The sequence below is a fragment of the Equus asinus genome, chromosome 8, assembly GCF_041296235.1.
Source record: "Equus asinus isolate D_3611 breed Donkey chromosome 8, EquAss-T2T_v2, whole genome shotgun sequence".
Lineage (NCBI taxonomy): Eukaryota > Metazoa > Chordata > Mammalia > Perissodactyla > Equidae > Equus > Equus asinus.
The window spans coordinates 30,547,396-30,562,725 of NC_091797.1; the positions used below are offsets into that span (position 1 = coordinate 30,547,396).

General features: G+C 56.5%; 3 protein-coding genes across 22 annotated transcripts in view; 1 reads left to right on the forward strand and 2 right to left on the reverse strand.

Annotated features, from left to right (window-relative positions):
• SYNGAP1 (synaptic Ras GTPase activating protein 1) overlaps positions 1 to 7,347 on the reverse strand; it is a 33,252-nt gene extending 25,905 nt beyond the window's left edge. For 11 of the 12 annotated variants that reach the window (XR_006531843.2, XR_006531844.2, XR_006531842.2 and 8 more), the window contains exons 1-2: positions 5,305 to 5,397; positions 1,883 to 2,004 (exon numbers count right to left, since the gene is read on the reverse strand). Coding sequence is in view for 6 of the 12 variants with exons in the window: in XM_070515093.1 (XP_070371194.1) it covers positions 1,883 to 2,004; positions 5,305 to 5,371 (189 nt within the window). In the remaining 6 variants the exon portion in view is untranslated. Of the gene's footprint in view, positions 1 to 1,882; positions 2,005 to 5,304; positions 5,398 to 7,169 lie in introns of those variants that run through there. The other variant, XM_070515091.1, reaches the window with a different exon arrangement.
• Positions 7,348 to 7,376: 29 nt separating this feature from the next.
• Positions 7,377 to 9,096, forward strand: CUTA (cutA divalent cation tolerance homolog). Of its 7 annotated transcripts, none has more exons than XM_070515100.1 (7): positions 7,377 to 7,578; positions 7,662 to 7,833; positions 7,981 to 8,189; positions 8,369 to 8,428; positions 8,537 to 8,582; positions 8,708 to 8,757; positions 8,879 to 9,096. In XM_070515100.1, exons 3-7 carry the CDS (start codon positions 8,008 to 8,010, stop codon positions 9,000 to 9,002), a joined length of 462 nt encoding a protein of 153 aa, XP_070371201.1. In that variant the 5' UTR covers positions 7,377 to 7,578; positions 7,662 to 7,833; positions 7,981 to 8,007; the 3' UTR covers positions 9,003 to 9,096. The 7 variants fall into 7 exon arrangements, with proteins under 7 accessions (XP_070371201.1, XP_014701794.3, XP_044632347.1 ...); XM_014846308.3 differs by having other exon boundaries at positions 7,662 to 7,713; XM_044776412.2 differs by having other exon boundaries at positions 7,414 to 7,578; positions 7,662 to 7,781.
• A 90-nt stretch (positions 9,097 to 9,186) lies between these two features.
• On the reverse strand, positions 9,187 to 14,670 carry PHF1 (PHD finger protein 1). 3 transcript variants are annotated; one of them, XM_014846306.3, is made up of 15 exons: positions 14,125 to 14,670; positions 13,220 to 13,394; positions 13,046 to 13,127; positions 12,845 to 12,940; positions 12,309 to 12,409; positions 12,066 to 12,214; positions 11,788 to 11,883; positions 11,530 to 11,598; positions 11,263 to 11,386; positions 11,087 to 11,154; positions 10,817 to 10,921; positions 10,518 to 10,707; positions 10,335 to 10,429; positions 9,985 to 10,062; positions 9,187 to 9,826 (listed from the first exon to the last, which is right to left on the reverse strand). In XM_014846306.3, exons 2-15 carry the CDS (start codon positions 13,376 to 13,378, stop codon positions 9,538 to 9,540), a joined length of 1,701 nt encoding a protein of 566 aa, XP_014701792.3. In that variant the 5' UTR covers positions 13,379 to 13,394; positions 14,125 to 14,670; the 3' UTR covers positions 9,187 to 9,537. The 3 variants fall into 3 exon arrangements, with proteins under 3 accessions (XP_014701792.3, XP_014701791.3, XP_044632344.2); XM_014846305.3 differs by having other exon boundaries at positions 9,985 to 10,065; XM_044776409.2 differs by lacking the exon at positions 11,788 to 11,883 and having other exon boundaries at positions 9,985 to 10,065; positions 14,125 to 14,623.
• Positions 14,671 to 15,330: the final 660 nt, after the last annotated feature.

Consider the following 15,330-nt stretch of genomic DNA (forward strand, 5'->3'; position numbering starts at 1 on the left):
TCAGTTCCTCCATTCTCTCTGCTTTCCTCCCAACCTCCCACCTCCCTCACCCCCTTCCCTCCCTCCCTGCCTGTCACGGGGGTAGCAGAAGCTGCATTTATAATCAGGATCCACAGCTTGTCTCCCTCCCACGGCCAGGCTTGCGGCCAGACTGGGACCCAACCTCCCCACCCCCCAGAGGGCCTGGTCACCTCCCCCCACATTTCATCTCTTTCCATCGCCCCCCCCCCCAACTCAACCTCTCTCACTTCCCTCTTCCCTTTAGCCATTACCTCTCCCTAAGCCTCATCCCCAACATCCCCTCTCCAACCCTCCAATCTCCTCCACCCCTACGGGAACCATCCCCACCCCACTAGTCCCCAGCCCTAGTTCCACAAGCCATCAATTCTAGCTCCCTGTGGCCCTACACACTGCTCATTTTCCCAATTCCATCCCACTCCCCTCTCTCTGCACCCTTCCTACTCCAGACTCTGGCCACTCTTGTTGCCCCTCAGCTTGCTGGCCACCGGTCTCCTCAACCTGTCTCCATCTGTCATTTCTTCATTACCCCACCCATTGTCCTCGTTCTTCATCCTCACAACAGGCCCCACTCTTATTGGTTCCAGTTTCCCCAATTTATCCAACAGACCCCACACCTTCGCTTAAGACTGGTGACTGTTAGTGAATCAGTCAAATGCCCCCCAATGCCTAAAACTTTGACTCCCCAAACCACCCTTTAACGTTCCCATGTCCTCCCCTAGACGCCTCAACTTTGTGGCCTGGAATCTCTCTACCCAGCCATCTCTCCACACTCTCTCTTGCCCCCAGGTCCCTCAAAACCCTGGTTAACCCCCACTCCAGTTCTAGCCCTGCCTCACTACACCCTCCAACAGCTTCTGGGCACAGCTCTCACCACCTCTCTGGTCTCACAGGCTACCCTCTAAGTCTCTAAAGCTGGTCCTCCAATCACCCCTACACCCTGAATCATACCTCTGGACATCCACCCTTCATATTCACATCCACTGTTTCCTCGGATGGACCCTCCACTGCTAACTCAGCTCCCAGATCAGAATCCACACTCCCCTGGCTCTCTAATCACCCTGCTTGGCCATCACCTCCCACAAGAACCCTCTGTTCATTTCTCATCTTTCTCTGGCCAGTCCCTGCCCCTATCCCACTCTTACTCCTTTAGACAACTTCCCATACTCCCAGTTCCCCTCATCCCCAGGCATCTCCTCCCTTATATTCCTTCCTGATGTCCCTGGAGAAAGCCCTCTCAGTGTTTCTCTCAACTCTGGTCTGAGGCACCTTCCCAGTCTTCACCGCCATCCAAGCCAACATCCTCTGTCATCTCTCCTAGTACCCTCCAGCCCCCTCCCAGTTTCCCAAAGACCCCACTCTCCCCTGCCTTTTCTCTGAGCCCTTCAGTTCCCCTCCCTGCACTCTGCCCCATGTGGGGAAAGGACAAGGGGTGGTGAGTGATGGATCTTGCTCAGTCAAGGGAGAGATTAGGGTTCTTGGGGTGATCCTACAAGTGATTCTCATTCCTTCACCCTTTCTCCAAGTCCTTCGGTTTCCCTTTCCCATCCTAACCCATCCCACAACACGCGCTGGGTGAAAACAGGAGGCACCCCCCAAATCTTTGGAACCACATTTCTTCCCCAACACTGGACATGGCCCTCAAAGACCCCCCTGGCCAAGGTGAGAGAATTCTTGCTCCTTTCCACATCCCAACCCAAATCTCAATGGCCACCCTCTTCCTATCACTTGCACATGTTTCTCTCTTCTTTGTCTGCCGTCCTGTGTCTCTCGCCCCTTCACTCATGAAGCTTCTCCCCATCTTTCTCTCCATGTTCTCCCACATTACCCAGAGGTCTTCTCCCAACCTTCCCACCCTGCTCACCTCATCCTCATCCAGCATGAGAAGCTGGTTCCCCGAGATGATGCAGAACCGAGGGTTCCAACCAGGACGATCATATGGGGAATGAACGTATTGGGTTCGGTGCATAGGGGGTCCCCGTACATCTGGGGGACAGAGACACACAGAAATGGTAAGGGAGGCTATATGCATTTGGGAGACAGAGGCCTATAACGGCTAGAAGAGAGTCCACAAAGTGGGAGAAGGGGACCCCACCCACCTTGAGGAGATCACAGTTAGGGGTGAGGCACCTGGTAACTTTAAAGGAACAGAAGATAAGCCTCTATATCTGGGGAGAGAGAGGGGAAGGGAGTTACATCACAGGGGGCTCTGTAGACTTGGGGGAAGACATACAGAGAGGTGGTTCAGGGAAGCAAATTATATCATGACAGAGAGGGTACAGGTTTGGAGGCAGAGACAGGTGAAGGAGCTCTCCATCCCCTTCAGAAAAATAAAAAGGTGGAGGGTACAGCAAAACTGGCAGAAGAAAAACACAATGAGACATTGGTGGCAGGTGTCTGAGAAGAGGGAGGGTGTCCGAATAACTACAGAAGACAAGAACCACCCGTCTGCAAGAGAGTAAGAGGAAAGCTGCACAGCTGTGGGAAAGAAGAATGGGGTTGGAGATGTAGAAACATTTGGGTCATGAAATTCTAAGAGCTAAACATCTGGAAAAGAGTGGAAGTGAGGGGGCTTACCTGCGCACAGAGTCAGACATGAGAGGGCTTCCCCTCCTGCCTCTCCTCTATCCTCCATTCCCTCCTCCCCTAGCCCCACCCTGCTCATCCTTTGGGGCAAGTTCTGGTTCTTCTGGTGGTAGGGGGAGGATGGATGTTGTCAGCATCTGGCTGTGGAGGGGCTGGGGAGTGAGGTAGGAAATATGCCCTTGTTTGAATGACTAAAGACTGAATTGATCTCTTCCCCCACTCTGTGCCCAGAGATCAAAAGATTCAATACTGTCCTCTCCCCTCCCCACCTAGTTTCCATGGACAGGATGGAAGCCAACTCCACAGGTTAGGAACCTTCCCAAGGCACAGTGAGGAGCTTGAGGAAGAAAGAAGGAAGGGAAGAACAGAAGATCCAGGCCCATGATATGGAGGGGGCCTTCAAAGACTAAAGCTGGGGATGGGGACAAAACTTCTAGAAAAGAACAGTAGACTAAGGGTTGCCCAGGCTCAGAGATGCCCCCAGGGTCCTTCTTCCCCAACTCTCCTGTTCTTCCCATGCTCCCATCCCTGCAAACTGCCTCTCCTTTAAACCCCAATGCCACACACCATCACAGGAACACAGGGGACAGGCCCTATGGGAGTAAGAGAGAAATCAAATTGGTGACAAAGTGACAGAAAATAAATAAGCTTAAGGCATCAGAATAAGAGAAAGTTTAGAGGAAGAAAAATCAAATTCTGTCTCCTTTACAGGATAATTAATCATACGTATATTGCAGGAAAAGAACTGGTCTTTGAGCTTCATTCCAACTTAATGCCCTACGTAGGAGAGTTTTGAAAAACCTAGCCCCTTTCTGTCTACAAACATGTCCTTCAGTTTCCCCAACCTGCAGATCAGAGTGAGGGATGAACCCCCAGAATATAGATATCTAGAAACCCCAATACTTTGAAACTCTCACTATCTCGGTGCCATCTCAGAGACGCTAAGCAGTACCCCCTAGATGCAGAGATTACCAATACCTAGGCTCTGAGACTGCAGACACTGCAGGCAACATGCCCCGCACACTCAGACTCTGAGGACCCCCAGAGGAGGAGAATGTTGATACACATGATCATTATGGGAGGGGATGGTTCAGGGTGCAGCCACCGGGAGGCAGTTAGACTTCAGGGGGCACCTTCCTCCAGGGAGCAGGGAAGGACACACGGAACTTAGCTTAGGAGCAACTCTGGAAACATACACACGCACACACACACACACTGTCTGAACTTAAGTTTAAGGATGACTCTAGGAGGCAGATGCAAGAGACAGGAACATAGCTGAGAAAGAAGAAAGATGTACTAGGATGAGAAATCCCACAGAGCTCAGATGGGCATCTCTTATAGGCCCTGTTCCAACCGTCAAAACCTGTCTTTGCACCCCAAATCTCCAACACCCCAGGAAGAGAAGAGACAAGCAAAGAGGAGTAGGTGATAAGAGCTGAGGTATTACGGGAAAGTGGGTAGGCACAGACTTGTGACAAGAGAGGGAATGGGGTAGGGAGTAGAGGATGGGCTGGGGGACAAATAGCAGGGATGGATCTAAGAGAAAAGGAGGCATAAATGATGGTAAATCCCTAGGGACAAGGGAATATACCAGAAGAGCCCAAATGGACACGGGGCAGCGGAAATGAGGTGGACCTAATAGGAGTACTAGTGCAGGGGGTCAAGGAGGAGGAGCTGAAGAGGTGGCAAAGATATAAGGGAGCTACCAGATAGAAGACAGGGAGAGAGCATGGACACCAGAGAAGAGACTGATACAGGGGAAGGACAGAAGGGGGACTCATATAAGGAACGGACACCATATAGGGGGAAAGATATAGGTGATGGACACCAGAGGAGGGAGGAGGAATGGAAATAAGGATTGGAGGTGGGGGAGGGGGGTAAAAGTGGTGAAGTGAAGGGAGCGGATAAGACCCCAGGGCTTACATTTCACTGGTCAAAGGCCTTAATGAGGGCCAGAGCCTGGGGCAGGGTCCTAACCTGCCCCCTACTCCCATCACTCAATCTTACTTGTATTGCCCCCCCCCCCAACAAACACACACATAATGTGGTCCGCCCCCACCCCCCCCCCCCCCCCCCCCCCCGCCCTGGTCTCTCCTCCCCCAACCCTTTCCCTCTCTCCTCTCTTCCCTCCATCTGGACCCTTCTTTCCTCCCCCCTCCCTGCCTCCCTCTCTCTCCATCTGGCCCCTTCTTTTCTCCCTCCATCCTCCTCTTTTTTCCCTACCCCCTACCATTCTCTGAGCCCCCTCACCATATTCTACCCCCCATCTTCTTGGCTTCTCTTTTCACCCCTATGTTTTCATCCCCCCAGCCCCTCTTCTAAGACTCTGTTCTTCTATTTTCCTTGATATTTTCCTCATCTCTCAGCTCCCACCTCCAAATTATTTCTGCAGCTCTTCCCCCAAGCCTATCCTTCTATCTTCCCACCCTTTCTGGCAGTGTTTCCCCTTCATCATTTTTCCCTCAGCCCCCTTCAAAGCCTGTTTCCTGGCCCCTCGGGCCCCTATCTACCCCTATCCTCTGGCGCCCAACCCCTCCTTCTCCACTGCTCCCATCCCTGCCTTCCCGGTCCTCCTCTCTCCCTCCATTTCAGCTGCTCCCCTCCCTGGCCCCAGCTCTGCTCCCCCCACCCCCCGCCCCTGCCCCTCCCCCTCGTGCCCCCCCCCCCCCACTGGCCCTCCCCCTCCCCTCAACCACGTACCTCTGAAGGGGGCATAGGACATCGCGGGGATGCTCCCCCGATGGATGGAGGCTCGAGACCTGCTCATCAGGCCTGGGGGGGAGGGGGCGGGGGGACGGGGGAGAAAGAGAAGAGAGAAAGAGGGGGAGAGAGAGGGGGAGAAGGAGGAGGAGGTGGAGGAGGAGGAGGAGGAGAGAGGAGGAGAGAGGAGCGGAGAGGAGCAGAGAGGAGGAGAGAGGAGGAGGAGGAGGAGAATAGGAGCCAACAGCAGCAGCGGCAGCCGGGAGAGAGAGAGATGGGGGCGGGGGAGCGAGCAAGAGGAGAGAGCAGGAGGAGGAGGAGAGAGAGAGAGAGACTCTGCAGCCCCCACCCCTACTCAGCGAGAACCAGAGAGAGAGAGAGAGACCCCTAACTCAAAAACACACCAGAGAGAGAGAGCAGTTCTAAAGATGCAGACCCGAGACCCTGAGACCGAGAGACCCCAGACCCAGAGAAAGATACCTTGCTACCCCCTGGGAGTTAATCTGAGGCACAAACCCAAAATCTAGAGGAAAAGAGACCCGAATTTCAGAAAAAAAAGACCCCAGACTCTCCCCTGAGAGAGGGATAAAAGGTCAGAATCTGAGCGTCCAGTCTCAAAAAGGTTCTCCACAGCCACAGAAATCTTAGACTCCAGACTCAGATGGTGATTTCAGGCACCAAGACCTGAGATGGAGACTCAGAGAAAAGGATGAGACCCAGATTCAGAAGAACCTAGACCTAGAATTAGGTCTTAGAGAACTCAGATCCAGAGAGAGGTATCAGAGACCCCGGTCTTAGATCTCAGAAAAAAGAAACTGCAGACTCAGAGACAGAGACACTCCAGACCTGGGTGGGTGGGGGGTAAGGAGAGAAGGGAGAGAGAGAAGAGACACTCAGCTAGCCCAGAGATGGAGAACTCAGAAACCCCAAACACATCAAGAAGAGTTTGAAAGACCTCAGAGAGAGACTGATTGCAGACACAGAAACCCCCCAAACAAAAAGGAAACTCCATCCTGAGAAAGATCCCAAGGCAAATCCTGAAAGACCCCACAGAGCTCCATCTCAGAGACAAACTCCAAACCCAAAGCAGGGATCTCAGGGAGATCCGAACCCCAGAGAGGCAGCTATGAGAGAACACTGACATCAGCCTGGTCACACCCACCCAACAGACTGGAGACCCCAGACCCTGGGGGGATACTGGGTAAGGGGAGTGGCAAGAGCCTTTTTCTCTGCTGCCTCCCCCCACCTGTCTCTCCTCTCATTGGCCCCTCTCTCCATTTTTGGGTCACAGGATGTGCTTGGGCCCCAGGGAGGTTATGTAGGGCAGGTCCTGGCTCCTGGGGGGATGGGTTAATGGAAGGAGACCCAAGGCTGAGAGGTAGACCAGTCCTGGAGAGTCAAATAGGAAGGGTGTAAGGGACAAAAGGACCATGACTACTTCCTGGTGTCCTCTCCATATCTCTAACCTGCAGCTCTCATGTGCCCCCACCTCCTCAATTCACAGTCTCTAGTTTTGGGGTTTCAGTTAAGAAGGCTGAGGCGCCCTCAGCCCCTCTGTCCCATTTACAGGGTCTCACTCTGTCCTTTTAAAATGCATCTTTCTTCACCTAGCCTTCGTCTTGCCAAGCCCATGCCTGCCTAATCACTTCCCTCTACCCAGGGACAGCTGGCTTCTCCTCAGATCATCACTGTTCATTCCCAAACCCAAGCATCTGTCAGTCCTAACCAAAATGGCAGGGGGCGCTCTCTTCGCCCCCCGAGGTTCAATCTGCTCAGACCCTCCCACTCCTTAAGGCCTCGGGAACAGGGCAGGGGCTGTCACTGGGCACATTCTGGGGGTTAAGTATGATTCCCCACTCCACAACCTGACGCATCGAGTCTGCGGGGTCTCCAGCCCCCCTTTCCTAGCGCCAGCTCTCTCATCACGTGGCCTGCGGGGCTGGCCTGTGATTGGCCTCTTCGCGTCGCTCATTCAGGTCCCGCTGCCTGAGGGGCCCGGTCCCCTCACGTGACAGTGGAAAACGCCGCAGGAGCTCGCCTCAGCCCGCAATTGGCCGTTTCCGGTTTACACGGAAGCGAGCATGCCATTTCTGTGCACGTCTGCAGATCCGGCTGTCGATTGGTCAGATTTCCCCTGCGCTCCTCCCTCAACAGGAGGCGGGGCAAGCCGGGCCACGTGAGGGCCGGGATTGGCTGGCTCTGGAGGCGCGGGGTAGTCCGGTTTCCACTGTCACGTGGTGTGCGCTGTTTTCTTATCACGTGGCTGCTGCCCAGGTAAGAAGAGGTCGCTGTTCCTGGGTTTGGGGGCCTTTCTCGGCGTTACGTGTGGCTTTTGATATTCAACCCTCCTCCTCCAGCATAGGCTGCATGCGGCGGGGGCGGGCTTCCGCAATCCTGCTCGGCGGAGGGGTGAGTGGCCGGCCCCGCCCCTTCCGGTCCTTGAAGCCGCGACCACCACCTGCGCCCACATCCCAGAGGTTGGCCCCTCAGGAGGCAGTGAAAAGAGAGTCTTTGCCTTAAATTTTCCAGGTTTCTTTCCGACCTTCAGGGACCTTTTCCTTTGGAGTGCAAAAGAGGGAGGGCAGAATCTGAGTATCTACCCAAGCCAAAGGTTCCTGGGATGCAGTTTCCTGGGGGGATTTGTGGGGAGACACCGAATTCACCTCCTGCTCTCAGGCCGCTCTGCTCCTGTCGCTTCTTTGGATGCCAGTGCTGCAGCCTGGGGCCTCCCGCCTTCTGTTGCTACCCCGAGCCCTGCTGTCCATGGCTTCAGGAAGCCCCCCGTCCCAGCCCTCGCAGGCCTCGGGCTCTGGCTATGTTCCCGGCTCCGTCTCTGCAGCCTTCGTCACCTGCCCCAACGAGAAGGTTGCCAAGGAGATCGCCAGGTGGGGACCTCAGTGTGAAGCAGGGAAGAATGATCATGAAGGGAGAGTTGGGGGTGGGCGAGAACAGTGCCCGCCCGCAGCTTCCTGCCTGCTCCGGCTTGGGAAGCCTGTCTCTGGGCTGCCAGTGCACAAATCCGGGTCATGGGGCGCTCTGAATGGGGCTGTCTCTTCACCTTCAGGGCTGTAGTGGAGAAGCACCTGGCAGCCTGCGTCAACCTCATCCCTAAGATTACATCCATGTGAGTCATAGGAGTTGGGGGGTTAAGCTAACTCTAGGGGCTGACTGGCAGTCTTTTTCCTTGATGGAAATCTTTTCTCCCACAACACTCTCTCCCTGACCTTTTCAGCTATGAGTGGAAAGGAAAGATTGAGGAGGACAGTGAGGTGCTGATGGTGAGAAACATTCCCCCACCCAACAAAACGTCAATTGGCTGACCCCTTTGACCCTATCCCTCACCTGATCCTGAAATCCATCACCCCCACCCCTTGATTCAACCATGTCTGTCTTCACCCCTTAGATGATTAAAACCCAAAGTTCCTTGGTTCCAGCTTTGACAGATTTTGTTCGGTGAGAACTTGGAGATGGGTTGGGGGAGGGTGTATACTGTGTGGTGGGACTTGCTGGGCAGTCTGAGGGGGTGGGCTCCTTTGGGTAAGTCTTTGAGTGATCGCCCCCATCTTTTTCACAGTTCTGTGCACCCTTATGAAGTGGCCGAGGTGATTGCATTGCCTGTGGAGCAGGGGAACATCCCATACCTGAATTGGGTGCGCCAGGTGACAGTTATTTCTGACTCCAGCACAGTCCAACCATGATGAGCCCTGTTCCTGCCATGTTCCCCTCATACACTTCAGTGCCCTCTGACTTCCAGGTGATGGCACCCTAATAAATCCTATCTTTGGTTCTTGCTGCCTTTTGCCTTTTTCCTTGTCACATATGGAAATTTGGTTGGGAAAATTAGTCTAGTCCTATCTTTCACAATGACTCAGGGATGCTGGATTTGTTTATTTATCTTTATTTTAATCATACAGAGTCTGGGATCCTTTATCATTCCCCCCTCCCCCCTCAGTCTCCGTCCCCAGGGGTTAAATAATTTTAAAAAATATTTAAAAAGCTGTAACAAAATAACATCAAAGGAAATGGGAAGAGGGATGGGGGAAGGGTCAGGAATCATGAAGGGAGTAGAGAAGAGAGAGCCTCTTCCCCAGCCCCCCACCTGGATTCCAGCCTGGGCAGCAGGGAGAATGACCCCCTACCTCCCCAGGTACATCCCAGCTGTAGGTGAGGTCAGAGGTCAGGGTATGAAAGTGCCGGTGTGTGTGAATGGGGAGGTGGACAGAGGCAGGCTGTTCAGAAGATGCCCCCACCTCCCCACTCAACCAGGTACTGCACAGAGCCATCAGGCCGTACTCTCCGAGCAAGGACCCGGACGGGGTCCCCTCGGGACAGGTAGCCAACCCCACCTCGGACTCCTCCCCCAGTCCCAGGAGACAAACTACGGCACAAAGGAGAAGGGGGAGCTGAGCGTCTAGGAAGACCTGGGGAGGAGGCTGGGACTGAGGAAGATGAGGCAGTCATCGAGTGGGGGGCACTTTTAGGGATGTCTGTGGGGAAACCAATGTGAAGTTCCAGGGGTGACCTAGGGAAAGAGGGCAATTGTGAGTCCAGATGCAGATGAAGACTGACCAGAAGTGGATGCCCCATGTGGATCAGAGGAATGAAGAAATGGACAGACACTGAGAACTTAAGAACACAGAGGTGAAGAGGGGTGTGACAGGTAAAGGGGTAGAATCTCACCTGTCTGGGGGTTCACCATCCCCAGAGGTCCCTGCGGTGCTGGCAGAGGGGTGGAAGGAAGCGAACATCCGGATGGGACTGCTGGGGTTGGGGAGGGGGAAAGTCAGGACCTGAGGCAGGGGAACAGACCCTCTCCCCGTGAGAAGGGCAGAGCTCAAACACTACCCCAAGGAACCCCCATCCCCAGAATACTGGGGATCAGACACTGGTTCTAGAAGTCTCTCTAAGACAAGAAGTGGGAAGCCAAGGGCGAGAGGGAAAAGAATTTGGGGTGAGAAAGTCCAGAGGATATAGATAGTTGGAGGGGAGGTTCCAAGGGAGCACATCTGGTTGGGTGTAGGAGCACTCACCTGGGCAGGCAGCGGGCATCTGTGGGCCGGAAGTTGTAGCCGCTGCTGCCCTGGTAACTCTGGTTAGGGCTGGGGGGTGGTGGAGACACTGAGGCCTGGAAGAAGGAGCAAAGGACTGAGAGAGAATCCTTGATTGCTTCCCACACCGCCATTTGCCCCATGGCGTTCCCTCTGCCCCTGTACCTGCAGTGCCCTCTGCAGACGAGCCCGCTCCCTCTGCTCCTGGGGCTCGGGCTGATTGCGCACTGCTGAGGGTGGCCCCAGCTCCTCCATTTTCCCCTTCTGCCTCCTCCTCAGGGGCTCTGGCTCCGGCCTCCGGCGCTTCCCCAGGGGACGTGAGACCCCTCCCCCAGGGCCCTGCCCTGAAGGGAAGCTGTAAGAGGCCTCCTTATCCCCCCAGCCCCCTCCCGGACACCCCAAAGACCTCCCCATCTCCATACATATACCCCCAGATTATACCCCATCCCCCCTGGACCAGTGACCTGGTGGGGGCTCCATCTCCAGTAGGGGGCTCCACAGGGGGAGGGATCCGAGCATGGAGACCAAACAAGCATTTCCTCTTCTTAATCTCCCTCCCTGAAATGAAACTGGGGTGAGGAGAGAAATGATATAGGGTCAGTGCTATAGAAAAAGACCCCTCTTATGCCATCATTCAGTCCTTTTCAGAGATGATCCAGGTAGCTTGCGGCCCCTCCCCTCCTAGGCTTCCACATCCACATCTCCATCTCTTTCTGAGCCTCCTTCCAACTCACCGGTCCTTGTGGCTGTTGAGAGCAGACAGGAGCTTGGAAGAACGTTCTCCCTTGGGGGTGTCTGAGAGCTGCAGGCGAGGAAGGAAAATGGGGTCAGGAAAGCAGTGAACCCTCCCTTCCCCTTTTCTTCACATCTCCCTGTTCCACCCTAACCCCCAAAGCTTCATACCCCTTACCTCCCCAAGGAGCAAACTGTCCCAATTCTCAGAGGTGAAGGGGAGGATCTCACGGTCAAAATCAAAGTATTTTTTCTTACAGCAAACACTGAGGTGATAGAGGACAAGATGGGCTACATCCACCCTGCAGAAACATTGAGTTGTCAAGGTCGTGGAAGCATTACAAAAGCCAAGGGAGTCCCGAGGTAGGAGGTTGGGGCATGTAGGGTGAAATACTGGGGGTGCTGAGAGAGGAGTTAGCTTGAGGTCATGCCCAATCCAGCTCACCAGCGAAGCTGTAGTCTCCTGACCTTCTCAGGGCCCCCCCGACACACACAGCATTCAAACTCATAGAACCTGGACGTGAGCAAGAGGGAGAGAACATACCTTATGTGGGAGACCATACCATTGCCATGAAGGACTCACAAGCAAGGACGGGGTGAACAGGTGGGGAAGGCTTCAGAGGTGGGGAAGAGAAGGGATCTGAGAGGGTGGAGCAGAGCAGGAGGGCTCCCTGGGCTCCTAGCGAGTCTGGCCTGGTCTCACCTGTCCCCATAGAGGAGGGGCTTGCTCAGACACTGGGTACAGGCCTCGTGGAACCACTGCAGGCAGCTCCGGCACTGCAGCATTTTCAGGTTCCACCTGAGGGGGACACAGGACTAGTGACCTCCAGACACTCCCCCCTTAACTGCCCCAAACCCTGCTCACCACCTACTTCCACCCCATTCAGCACCCCTCACCGTTTTTTCTCCTTCACTCCCTAGGATTTCCCTCTGCCACCACCACATTACTCATTCCTTAACCCTCTGCCTCTGATTACTCACTCCCCAGGGCCACCACAGTAACAGTAGCTCTGTTGCCGGTTGCTCAGATGTCCAGCGTCCCAGTCCAGCCCCTTTAGCCCGTATGGCAGAGAGAGTTTCATGCCCAGCATGGCCCGGGCATAGGGGCCCTTCTTCAGCGCACCCCCCCTCTGCAGAGACAGAACAGGTGGGCCACCTCAGGGGAGTGAGGAAAGGCTTGGGAGAGGATGTGAGTGGGAGGCTCCCACAGGAAGGTGTCTTTACCTTGGTGGCGATGGCAAAAACGCACTGGCGGCAGACCCAGGATGTGCCCTCTCCCTCTCCAGGGGCTGGGGCCCTTGGAACGTGGCAGTCCTGGTGATAAGCTGAATAATGATAATATTGATGGTAGACCACTTATTACAACCTGTACATGTATTACAGCCTTATTTTCAACCTGCGTGTGCTAGGTATTGGGACAGGAAGAGTCTTATCCGTCCCACTTAATCCTTGACCATGGTCCTGCTGGGCTCTGTGTATTACCATTATCTTACAGGTAAGGGAACTGAGGTTCCTACAGGTTTAGGGTCTTGCCCAAGGTCATACGATTACAAAAGGGTGTATTTGAACCACCCTCTGCCTGCAGAGCTCACACATCCCGATTCCATGGCTGCCTCTGCCTGTGCTGGAAAGGAGTGAGGTTACATGGTTGAGGAGACTGGCAAGAGCAGTGGCCTGGGGACCAGTGCTGGAGTGAAGGGTCAGAAGTAGCCTGGAAGGACCAGGGCAAGCTGGACCATTCCCGTGTCCTCCTGTCTCACCATGGCGACACTTCTCACAGCTGACCAGCCGGTTCCCAGGGACCACAGTCTCAGAGCGACAGACACAGCAGAGGAGTTCCTCCCCAGGGAGAGCAGCTGTGAAGGAACAGTGTCAGGGGGTTTGTCTGTCAGCCCCTCTCTGTCCCCGAGCCAGGTTTCTGTTTTCCGGGGAGGTACACTCTCAGGCCTCTAGGGTCTCACCAGGGCTAATGTCTTTCCATAGAACCAGGAACTGGGAGTCATCCTCAAACTGGACCAGACACACCTCCCGAGCACTGTCCACCTGGAATGGATGAGCACAGAGGATGAAACAAGAACCAGAACTAGATAAGCGGAATGGGGAAAAGGTGACAGGTCAGAGGTCAAAGGTCTTACCTTCTTGATGGTCCCCAAGTATAGCAGCCCATCCGTCCATCTGGCCAGCACATCTTGACCCTCCCAAAGTCGAGGCCTGGGGCCTGAGGTGGGAGCAGGGGAAGCTGGGTCCCAAAGTGGGGGGGCACCAGAGCGGCTCAGCCGGGGGGGCTGTGCCATTGCATCCTGGGGGGGCCTAGTCAGAAGAGGGATGGGAGGAGGAGGTTATGAATGCTGAGAGACTGGCCATGTTTTCTCTGGCTATGTTTCTCTCAAGGGCTCAAGCGGCTGCGCCCCTAGTCTTCAAATCCCTGAGACACCCAGATAGGAAACCACTCCGCACCCCTCACGAGCTTTTTGACTCCTGCTCTTCCAACTCCAGTGACTAGCTCTCCTTTCCCTAACCACCCCCCCAACCTAGTTCTCTAGATTCCCAGCTTACAGAGCTCCCCTGGGATATTATATCCTGGTCTTGAGATTTTAGCAGAAACGATGGTTGCAGAAGCAAAGGTTACCGCTCAGTTTCTACTGTCACCTTCTCTTGCTGTTTAGAGGTATCATAATTGGGGTGCTGTCACCCACAGATGTGTTTTGGGAGCTTTTCTGGAGAGGTTTTCCAGAGTAGAAACGGCTGCCTCCCTGGGCCTGCGTGTCTCATTCAGAACAATCGTCCTGATGCCAGGTTATGTCAGGTCACCCTCAAATTCGGGGCTCCCTGCCCCCGGGTTAGATAACTTCCCTGAGTGCCCCGGGAGGGGGGCGTGTCCCCGTCCCGGTCTCTACTCCCCACGACGGCGAGTCCGAGAGGGGACTTGAGTCGGCCCAGCCGGACCCGATGCCAGGGCGGCGAGGCTCTCCCGCCCGCGCCCTGCGCGCCGACCCCCGGCTCCCTGCCCCCCCACGGGCGCCTCCCGCCGCCTCCTTACCAGTGACAGCTGGGGCCGCCGAGAGCCGAGCAGAGGCAGACGTGGGGGACCGAGGCGAACCCCCCGCGCGGGGAGGGCACGCCTGGGCGTCGTGGGGCGTGCAGGCAGAGGCCGGGGGGTCCCCAGGCCCAGCCCCTCCGTCCCGGCGGCTCTGGGGCGTATGACGCAGCAGCCAAAGCAGCAGCAGCGGCAGGAGGAGGCGGCGGGGGAAAGGAGGGGAGGGGAGGGGAGGGGAGGGACAAACCGGCTCGGGCGGAGGGTGGTGGGAGGGGAGGACTTGGGGGAAGGAGGAGCCGGGGGGGCGGGCACCACCTCACCCCACCTCCCTCACCTCCAACAGGCCTGGAGGGCGCCGAGCGTGCGGCTGCCTCTCCGCGGCTGGGGCTGGCGGGCGGGCGGACCCGGCGGGAGAGGGAATCCCCGCAGCCCCTTCCTCCGAAGGGACACCCGCCCTCGGGGCAGGAGGGAATCCCCCCTCCCGGCCGCCCGCCTCCCGACTGGCCCCCACCCCATGCCACATCCGTTAACTGCCCCCCCAACCTCCACAGTCACCTCAAGCCCCGCCCCCCGGCCCCAGTTCACGACCCCGCCCTCCATTCACCCTTCCCATTGCCCCCGCCACGCCCTCCTCCCTCGAGTGCCCCGCCCCCTCCCGCCCTCCCCGTGGCAAGTCGTCCCCCCACCACTGCCGCGCTTCTGCGCACGCGTGACCCCTCCCGCGCGCGGCACCTGGGAGCGCTGAGCCCCGCCCTCATGGGGCGGCGGCCGTTGGCGGTTGGCGCGAGGGAGTCGGCGGGCTGCGTCCCGCCCCGCGCTTCCAGGGCGGGGGCACAGGCCCCGAGGTTACTACCGAGGCGGTGACGCCACCCAGAGCCAGCCAATGGGCAGCGGGCGGGGCCGGCCCTGGCGGTTCGAACGGGAAGGCAGGGAAAGGGCGGGAGAAGAGAGCCAGCGGTTTGTGGGACGGCGCGCGCGCGGGCCCGGCCCCTGGGCCTGGGTGCCCCGCTTCCCACCCTCGCCGAAGCAGCGTGCCTGCCCGGGGCGGGGATGGCCGGGGCAAGGGGGACGCACAACCAGTGACTGGAGGGCTGTGGATGGCTAGTGCGCACACCTCCTGGATACGGACGACGGGGAGGGTAGGGGAGCTGAAGGCCACCCAGGCGCCAGGGGACGGCCCGTCCGGGAGACAAGCCGAAGCCCTCGCCC

Coding starts and splice junctions, on each gene's coding strand:
- CUTA (XM_014846308.3), top strand. CDS start 7,672: ATGCGGCGGGGGCGGGCTTCCGCAATCCTGCTCGGCGGAGGG. Junction 7,714..7,980: donor CAATCCTGCTCGGCGGAGGG/GTGAGTGGCCGG, acceptor TCCTGCTCTCAG/GCCGCTCTGCTCCTGTCGCT. Junction 8,429..8,536: donor ATCCCTAAGATTACATCCAT/GTGAGTCATAGG, acceptor TGACCTTTTCAG/CTATGAGTGGAAAGGAAAGA.
- PHF1 (XM_014846305.3), bottom strand. CDS start 13,378: ATGGCACAGCCCCCCCGGCTGAGCCGCTCTGGTGCCCCCCCACTTTGG. Junction 13,128..13,219: donor ACTTGGGGACCATCAAGAAG/GTAAGACCTTTG, acceptor CATCCATTCCAG/GTGGACAGTGCTCGGGAGGT. Junction 10,922..11,086: donor CTCAACAGCCACAAGGACCG/GTGAGTTGGAAG, acceptor TCCTCACCCCAG/TTTCATTTCAGGGAGGGAGA.